Here is a 9,339-nt window from a genome sequence, read left to right as displayed (position 1 = left end):
AAAAGAAAAAGAAAGGAAAAGGAGGAAAGAAAGAAAGAAAGAAAAAAAAGAAGGGTTAAGTTGATGCTATTTACTCTCATCATTTCCATTGTTTGCTACTGTCCGGTGACAACATTTGTGTCTAGGCTCGCGTCTCTAGCACGGGTTAGCCTAGGACCAGCACGGTACTATCTTTGAACACTTATTCAACTTGCATTGACTAACATGGTTCCAGCTGTACCTTGATTTTTTTTAAGCCACCTACAGCTCCACAAATTATCTACAACGTCACAGGGTTCTACTTGCTACTACTTGTGTTGTTCTTGTCGTCGCCAACACCATCTGCATAGCAAGGTAAGGACTTGTAAGAACTCGGTTGCACATGCTGAGAGAATGAAAATTGTTGCCACCTAATTCAGTTAGTTGGTAGGACATATTTTCTTGTGATTCCCTTGCTACATACTAACCATGGCAGGAGAAGGTGAAAGGACCCCTCCACAATCACCTCGATCAAAAGCCTTGCTGCAACACTTTGAACGCAAAGTGAGGCTCCATGCTGAACACCTTGATGAGGATGTTCGTGTCACCAATGAGCGCCTTGGTCAATTGGAGACGGCTCAGATTGAGACCAACACCAAGTTGGCTTCCTTGGAAGGCACTCTTGGTTCTGTTAATACATCTCTTGTAGGTGTCTTGGAGCGATTGGAGAGGATGGAACAGAATCGCTGTGATGGTTTCGAACGACGCAATCACAACAACAACAACACCATGGGCAGTGCTGCTGGTCATGATGAAGAAGAATATGCAGCGGACACTGAGCTTGATGAGGAGCTGAATGGTCATCGACGCATCGAACAACATCGCCGCCGCCATGAGACAGGTCCTCGCCGACCACGGCAAGAGGTACGTGCCGATGACTCATTTGGCAAGATTAAATTCACCATACCTGCTTTTGATGGGAGGTATAATCCTGATATGTACCTTAGTTGGGAATTAGCTGTTGATCAGAAATTTACTTGCCATGATTTCCCTGAGGACAAACGTGTTAGGGCTGCAACTAGTGAGTTTACTGACTTTGCCTCTGTTTGGTGGTCTGAATACCATCGTAAGAACCCAAATAACACACCAACTTGGGATGCTTTGAAACGGGTCATGCGGGCCAGATTTGTTCCTTCTTATTATTCCCGTGATCTTTTACATAAGTTGCAACAATTGAGGCAAGGATCCAAATCTGTAGAAGAATACTATCAAGAGCTACAAATGGGTATGCTTCGTTGCAGGCTAGAGGAAAATGAGGATGGTGCCATAGCTAGATTTATGGGTGGGCTGAACCGGGAGATTCAGGATATTCTAGCTTATAAGGAATATAATTCTGTCAATCGTTTATTTCACCTTGCTTGTAAAGCTGAACGAGAAGTGCAGGGACGACGAGCTAGCATGAGGGCTAACATTCCTGCAGGTCGTGCTAGCCCGTGGACACCCTCCAATGCTGCTGCACCGTCAACGCGTGCACCCCCACAATCTTCCTCGACCATCAAGCCACGCTCCTCTACAACAAATTCTGTACCATGCCCAAGTGAACCAACTAGAGGAGCAACGGCTACATCTGCCAAGAGTTCATCCTCGGTGGTATCCACGGGGAGAACAAGGGATATTCAGTGCCTACGCTGCAAAGGATATGGCCACGTACGCAAGGACTGCCCAAGCACACGTGTGATGGTTGTGCGAGCTGATGGTGGGTATTCCTCTGCTAGTGATTTTGATGAAGAAACATATGCTTTGCTTGCTGCTAACAATGTAGCGGAAGGAGATGATTTCCAACAAGACGAAGAGCACATTGGGGCTGAAGCTGCTGAGCACTATGAGAGCCTCGTGGTGCAGCGGGTGCTAAGTGCCCAAATGGAGAGGGCTGAGCAAAATCAGCGCCACACTTTGTTTCAAACCAAGTGTGTGATCAAGGAACGCTCTTGCCGTGTGATCATAGATGGAGGAAGCTGCAACAACTTGGCAAGTGCTGAAATGGTGAAGAAGCTTTTGTTGAGCACAAAACCACACCTGCAGCCTTACTACATTCAGTGGCTTAACAGCAGCGGCAAGGTGAAGGTAACACGATTGGTAAGGGTAGAGTTTGCCATTGGTTCTTATCATGATTCCATTGACTGCGATGTTGTGCCTATGCAAGCATGCTCTATGTTGTTAGGTAGACCATGGCAGTTTGATAAAGATTCCTTGCACTTTGGTAAAACAAATCAATACTCTTTTGTGCATAATGACAAGAAGATTGTGTTGCACCCCATGTCCCCTGAGGCTATTCTAAGAGATGAACTTGCTAGAGCTAGCAAACTTAAGAATCAGGCTGTTGCTAGTGAAAATCAGATTGTCGCTAATGAACTTGAGAAACATAAGAAGAAGTCTAGCAAATCTGTTCATCATAATAAAAATGAGATCAAGCTGAAAGGCTCTTGTTACTTTGCCACCAAATCTGATTTGGATGAGATTGATGCTAGTACTACTGTTTGCTATGCTTTGGTTTGCAAAGAAACTTTATTTTCACTCGAAGATACATCTATTTCTTTGCCTCCTGCTGTCACTAATCTTTTGCAGGAGTATGCCGATGTTTTTCCAAAGGAGGTACCACCGGGGCTGCCACCAATTCGAGGGATTGAACACCAGATTGACCTCATCCCTGGGGCTTCCTTGCCTAATCGTGCGCCGTATAGGACCAACCCGGATGAGACAAAAGAGATTCAGAGACAAGTACAAGAATTGCTCAACAAAGGTTATGTGCGTGAGTCTCTTAGCCCTTGTGCCGTTCCCGTGCTTTTAGTTCCTAAGAAGGATGGATCATGGCGCATGTGTGTTGATTGTAGAGCGATAAACAACATCACAATCAGATATCGTCATCTTATTCCAAGGTTAGATGATATGCTTGATGAATTGAGTGGCTCAATTGTGTTCTCTAAAATTGATTTGCGTAGTGGTTACCACCAGATTCGTATGAAGCTAGGAGATGAATGGAAAACAGCGTTTAAAACTAAGTTTGGTTTATATGAATGGCTTGTCATGCCCTTTGGATTGACTAATGCACCCAGCACTTTCATGAGATTAATGAACGAGGTTTTACGCTCTTTTATTGGCAGATTCGTGGTGGTATACTTTGATGACATCTTGATATATAGTAGATCATTAGAGGAACATCTTGATCATTTGCGTGCCGTTTTCAATGCTCTACGGGATGCACACTTGTTTGGCAATCTTGAGAAGTGCACCTTTTGCACAGATCGAGTTTCTTTTCTTGGATATGTTGTGACACCGCAGGGAATCGAAGTTGATCAAGCCAAGGTTGAGGCCATACACAGCTGGCCTGTTCCCTGCACGGTCACACAAGTGCGGAGTTTTCTAGGACTTGCTAGTTTCTACCGTCGATTTGTGAAGGACTTCAGCACCATTGCAGCCCCGCTGCATGAACTCACCAAGAAGGGTGCAACCTTCACTTGGGCTGCAACCCAACAGGATGCTTTCAACACGCTCAAAGATAAGTTAACTCATGCACCTTTACTCCAACTTCCTGATTTCAACAAAACCTTTGAGCTTGAATGTGATGCTAGTGGAATTGGGTTGGGTGGTGTGCTGTTACAAGAGGGGAAACCTGTGGCGTATTTCAGTGAAAAGTTGAGTGGCCCTAGTTTGAACTATTCTACTTATGATAAGGAATTGCTTGCTCTAGTTCGGACTTTGGAAACATGGCAGCATTATTTGTGGCCCAAAGAGTTTGTCATACATTCTGATCATGAATCTTTGAAACACATCCGTAGTCAAGCAAAACTGAACCGTAGACATGCCAAGTGGGTTGAATTCATCGAGTCCTTTCCTTATGTCATCAAACACAAAAAGGGGAAGGAAAATATAATTGCTGATGCTTTGTCTAGACGTTACACCATGCTTTCACAACTTGACTTTAAAATCTTTGGTTTGGAAACTATTAAGGAACAATATGCACATGACAATGATTTCAAAGATGTATTGCTGAATTGCCAAGAGGGGAAAACATGGAACAGATTCATCCTTACCGACGGGTTTGTCTTTAGAGCTAACAAGCTATGCATTCCAGCTAGCTCTGTGCGTTTGTTATTGTTGCAGGAAGCGCATGGAGGAGGACTCATGGGACATTTTGGTGTGAAAAAGACAGAGGACATCCTTGCTGGTCATTTCTTTTGGCCCAAGATGAGGAGAGACGTGGAGAGGTTCGTTGCTCGCTGCACAACATGCCAGAAAGATAAGTCACACCTTAATCCTCATGGTTTATACATGCCTCTTCCTGTTCCAAGTGCACCGTGGGAAGATATTTCAATGGACTTTGTTTTAGGACTGCCTAGAACAAAGAAGGGGAGGGATAGTGTGTTTGTTGTTGTGGACAGATTTTCTAAAATGGCACATTTCATACCATGTCATAAGAGCGATGATGCTACACATGTTGCTGATTTGTTCTTTCGTGAGATTGTTCGATTGCACGGTGTGCCTAACACCATTGTTTCTGATCGGGATGCAAAATTTCTTAGTCATTTTTGGAGAACTTTGTGGGCTAAGCTAGGGACTAAGCTTTTATTTTCCACTACTTGTCATCCCCAAACTGATGGACAAACTGAGGTTGTCAATAGAACATTATCTACTTTGCTTAGGGCTGTTTTGAAAAAGAACATAAAAATGTGGGAAGAGTGCTTGCCTCATGTTGAGTTTGCTTATAATCGTTCACAGCATTCTACCACTAAGAAAAGCCCTTTTGAGATTGTTTATGGGTTTGTGCCACGTGCTCCTATTGATTTGTTACCTCTTCCGACCTCGGAGCGAGTGAACTTTGATGCTAAACAACGTGCTGAACTGATCTTAAAATTGCATGAAACCACTAAAGAGAAAATAGAGTGCATGAACGCAAAGTATAAACTAGCTGGTAGCAAAGGGAAGAAACATGTCATTTTTGAACCTGGTGATCTAGTTTGGCTCCATTTGAGAAAAGATAGGTTCCCTGATTTGCGAAAGTCTAAGTTGCTGCCTAGAGCTGATGGTCCTTTTAAAGTGTTAGAAAGGATTAATGATAATGCGTACAAACTTGAGCTACCTGCAGCTTTTGGGGTTAGCCCCACTTTTAACATTGCAGATTTGAAACCATATTTGGGAGAAGAGGATGAACTAGAGTCGAGGACGACTCAAATGCAAGAAGGGGAGGATGATGAGGACATCCCTTCCATTGATACAACCACACCTGCTGCACAACAAGGTCCGATGACAAGAGCTCGAGCACAACAACTTAATTATCAGGTAAAGTCGTTCCTCGCTGTTCATACAAACTCGTCTCAGAATTGGATGCTACTAAATCATGGTGATGATTGTCTTATTCTTAGGAATGTTGGTCAAGACCCCATTGCCTCATGTTTAGACCCCATGATGAGGATGGAGCAGCCGAACAAGTGGGAATCATCATTAATGGGGCGCTCAGCTCATCTCGAGACAGCAGGAAACACTCCATCAAAAGTACCATAACTCCTTGATACGAGATCCAATGAAGCTGGTTTTTGACTTGTTGGAAAGAGCGCGTCGTCCTCTTTCACATGGGTCCAACCCCACTATCAGAATCTACCGAATCTGTGCGCAGCAAGCCAAAGGACGCACAGACCTACAGCCCATTGAGGGGCGCCCAGATTAGGGTTTCCCACTCCCCCTTGTGCTCTCCTCCTTATAAATAGAGCCAGCAGCCATCAGAATGAGGTTGGGTTTTGTTTAGATGCAAGATAGCTGCTGCTTCTTCCTTGTAAACGCGTGTGTCGACTAGACCACCCGATTTGCTTGTTTCAAGACCCCAACTTGTGATTCAGATTCGGCCTTTGGCTTAAATCCGTGAGTTATTTGCTTGTTCATCTTGTTCTTGCTTGTTCTCGGTTGCTTGCAGGTTCATGGTGTTCTTGGCACGGCAAGAACATCACAATCGGAGCCGGTGTACCTGTTGCTAAGGCGCAGCAACCTTGTGGTCGTTGTAGTCGGACAGCCAACGTCGAATCCACCCCAAATCGAGTTTATCCACACTCACCAAAAGATCAGGAACAACCCCTTGTCCCATCACACCGGATGGTACCATTGAGTGATGCGGCTTAGGTGGAAGCTTGTTTCGGTCCGTTTGGAGATAGTGCAAATCTTGACACAAGATAGGTGCATGGTTTGTGTCGAACGTACCATAGGCTTGGAAATCATTTTTGATGAACCCGATGGAACTCCTATGTGACCAGGGTCATGTGGAATCTCACTTCTTTCCATTTGGTGATAGTGTTAGGGTCGGTACAAGATAGGTGCAAGGTTTGCACTAGATGTACCATAGGCTCAGAAATCGTTTTGGTCGCACCCGATGGTACCACTAGGTGACGAGGCTCAAGTGGAAGCTCATTTCGGTACATTTGGAGATAGTACTAATCTTGACGCAAGATAGGTGCACAGTTTGCGCTAGACGTACCATAGGCTTAGAAATCATTTTGGACATACCTGAAGGTACCACTAGGTGGTGAGGCTCAAGTGAAAGCTCATTTTGGTCCGTTTGGAGATAGTGCTAATCTTGACGCAAGATAGGTGCATGGTTTGCGTCGAATGTACCATAAGCTCGGAAATCATTTTGGATGCACCCGATGGAACTCCTTGGTGACTTGGGTCATATGGAATCTCTCTTCTTTCCATTTGGAGATAGTGTTTTTGTCGCTGCAAGATAGGTGCATGGTTTGCGCTAGACGTTCCATAGGCTCAGAAGTTGTTTTGGACACACCCGATGGTACAACTAGGTGATGCGGCTCAGGTGGAAGCTCATTTCGGTCCGTTTGGAGATTGTGCTAATCTTGATGCAAGATAGGTGTATGGTTTGCGTCGAACATACCATAGGCTCAGAAATCATTTTGGATGCACCTGATGGAACTCTTAGGTGATGTGGGTCATGTGGAATCTCTCTTCTTTCCGTTTGGTGATATTGTTAGTGTTGGTGCAAGATAGGTGCATGGTTTGCGCTAGACGTGCCATAGGCTCAGAAATCATTTTGGACGCACCTGATGGTACCACTGGTTGACGAGGCTCAATTGGAAGCTCGTTTCGGTCCATTCGGAGATAGTCCTAATCCTGACTCAAGATAGGTGCACGGTTTGCGTCGAACGTACTATAGGCTCGGTAATCATTTTGGACGCACCCGATGGAACTCCTAGGTGATGTAGGTCATGTGGAATCTCACTTCTTTATGTTTGGACATAGTGTTAGTATCAGTGCAAGATAGGTGCATGGTTTGCACTAGACATACCATTGGCTCAGAAATCATTTTGGATGCACCCGACGGTACCACTAGGTGATGAGGCTCAGGTGGAAGCTCGTTTTGGTCTGTACGAAGATAGTGCTAATCTTGACACAAGATATGTGCACGGTTTGCACTGACCGTACCATAGGCTCGGTACAAGATAGGTGCATGGTTTGCGCTAGACATACCATAGGCTAAGAAATCATTTTGGACACACCTAAATGTACCACAAGGTGGCGAGGCTCAAGTGAATGCTCATTTCGGTCCGTTTGCAGATATTGCAAATCTTGACGCAAAATAGGTGCATGGTTTGCGTTGAACACACCATAGGCTTAGAAATCATTTTGGATGCACCCGATGGAACACCTTAGTGATGTGGGTCATGTGGAATCTTTCTTCTTTCTGTTTGGAGACAGTGTTTTTGTCGCTGCAAGATAGGTGTATGGTTTGCGCTAGACGTTCCATAGGCTCAGAAATTGTTTTGGACGCACCCGACGGTACAACTAGGTGATGCGGCTCAGGTGGAAGCTCGTTTCGGTCCGTTTGGAGATTGTGCTAACCTTGATGCAAGATAGGTGCACGGTTTGCGTCGAACATACCATTGGCACGGAAATCATTTTGGATGCACCCGATGGAACTCTTAGGTGGCATGGGTCATGTGGAATCTCTCTTCTTTCCCTTTGGAGATAGTGTTAGTGTTGGTGCAGGATTGGTGCATGGTTTGGGCTAGACATGCCATAGGATCAGAAATCGTTTTGGACGCACCTGATGGTACCCACTAGTTGACGAGGCTCAAGTGGAAGCTTGTTTTGGTCCATTCGGAGATAGTGCTAATCTTAACGCAAGATAGGTGCACGATTTGTGTCGAACGTACCATAGGCCCTAAAATTATTTTGGACGCACCTGATGGAACTCGTAGGTGAGGTGGGTCATGTGGAATCTCACTTCTTTCTATTTGGAGATAGAGTTAGTTTTGGTGCAAGATTGGTGCATGGGTTGCGCTAGACATACCATTGGCTTAGAAATCATTTTGGATGCACCCGACTGTACCACTTGTGATGACGCTCAGGTGGAAGCTCGTTTTGGTCCGTTTGGAGATAGTGCTAGTCTTGACACAAGATAGGTGCACGGTTTGTGTCGAACTTACCATAGGCTCGGTACAAGATAGGTGCATGGTTTGCGCTAGATGTACCATAGGCTTAGAAATCGTTTTGGACACACCTGAAGGTACCACTAGGTGGCGAGGCTCAAGTGAAAGCTCGTTTTGGTCTGTTTGGAGATAGTCCTAATCTTGACGCAAGATAGGTGTATGGTTTGCGTCGAACGTACCATAGGCTCGGAAATCATTTTCGATGCACCCAATGGAACTCCTTGGTGACGTGGGTCATGTGGAATCTCTATTCTTTCCATTTGGAGATAGTGTTAGTATTGGTGCAAGATAGGTGCATGGTTTGCGCTAGACGTGCCATAGGCTCAGAAATCGTCGTGGACGCACCTGATGGTACCACTAGTTGACGAGGCTCAAGTCAAACTTGTTTTGGTCCTTTTGGAGATAGTGCTAATCTTGACGCAAGATAGGTGCACAGTTTGCGTCGAACGTACCATAGGCTCGAAAATTGTTTTGGACGTAGCCGATGGAACTCGTAGGTGACATGGGTCATGTGGAATCTCACTTCTTTCTGTTTGGAGGTAGTGTTAGTGTCGTTGCAAGATTGGTGCATGGGTTGTGCTAGACATACCATTGGATCAGAAATCATTTTGGATGCACCCGGCGGTACCACTTGTGATGAGGCTTAGGTGGAAGCTCGTTTCCATCCGTTTGGAGATAGTGCTAACCTTGACGCAAGATAGGTGCACGGTTTGCGTCGAACATACCATAGGCTTTGAAATCATTTTGGACACACCCGATGGAACTCATAGGTGACCTGGGTCATGTGGAATCTCACTTCTTTCTGTTTGGAGATAGTGTTAGTGTCGGTGTAAGATTGGTGCATGGTTTGCGCTAGACATCCCATTGGCTCAGAAATCGTTTTGGATGCACTCGA

At 45.2% G+C, this 9,339-nt stretch overlaps 1 protein-coding gene across 1 annotated transcript; it reads left to right on the top strand.

The window, feature by feature from the left end:
* Positions 1-211: 211 nt before the first annotated feature.
* LOC136491727 (uncharacterized) lies at positions 212-7,585 on the top strand. Its single transcript, XM_066487978.1, has 3 exons — positions 212-2,894; positions 3,120-4,841; positions 7,570-7,585. Exons 1-3 carry the CDS (start codon positions 448-450, stop codon positions 7,583-7,585), a joined length of 4,185 nt encoding a protein of 1,394 aa, XP_066344075.1. The 5' UTR covers positions 212-447.
* Positions 7,586-9,339: the final 1,754 nt, after the last annotated feature.

The sequence above is a fragment of the Miscanthus floridulus genome, chromosome 11, assembly GCF_019320115.1.
Source record: "Miscanthus floridulus cultivar M001 chromosome 11, ASM1932011v1, whole genome shotgun sequence".
Lineage (NCBI taxonomy): Eukaryota > Viridiplantae > Streptophyta > Magnoliopsida > Poales > Poaceae > Miscanthus > Miscanthus floridulus.
Note: the sequence above shows the minus strand (reverse complement) of the source record. Positions and strands in the feature narration are given on the sequence as shown.

Excerpts from the sequence above, each read along its gene's own strand:
- LOC136491727 (XM_066487978.1), top strand. The coding sequence starts at position 448 with ATGGCAGGAGAAGGTGAAAGGACCCCTCCACAATCACCTCGATCAAAA. Across the intron at positions 2,895-3,119 it reads TATCGTCATCTTATTCCAAG|ATTCGTGGTGGTATACTTTG; the intron begins GTTAGATGATAT and ends TTTTATTGGCAG.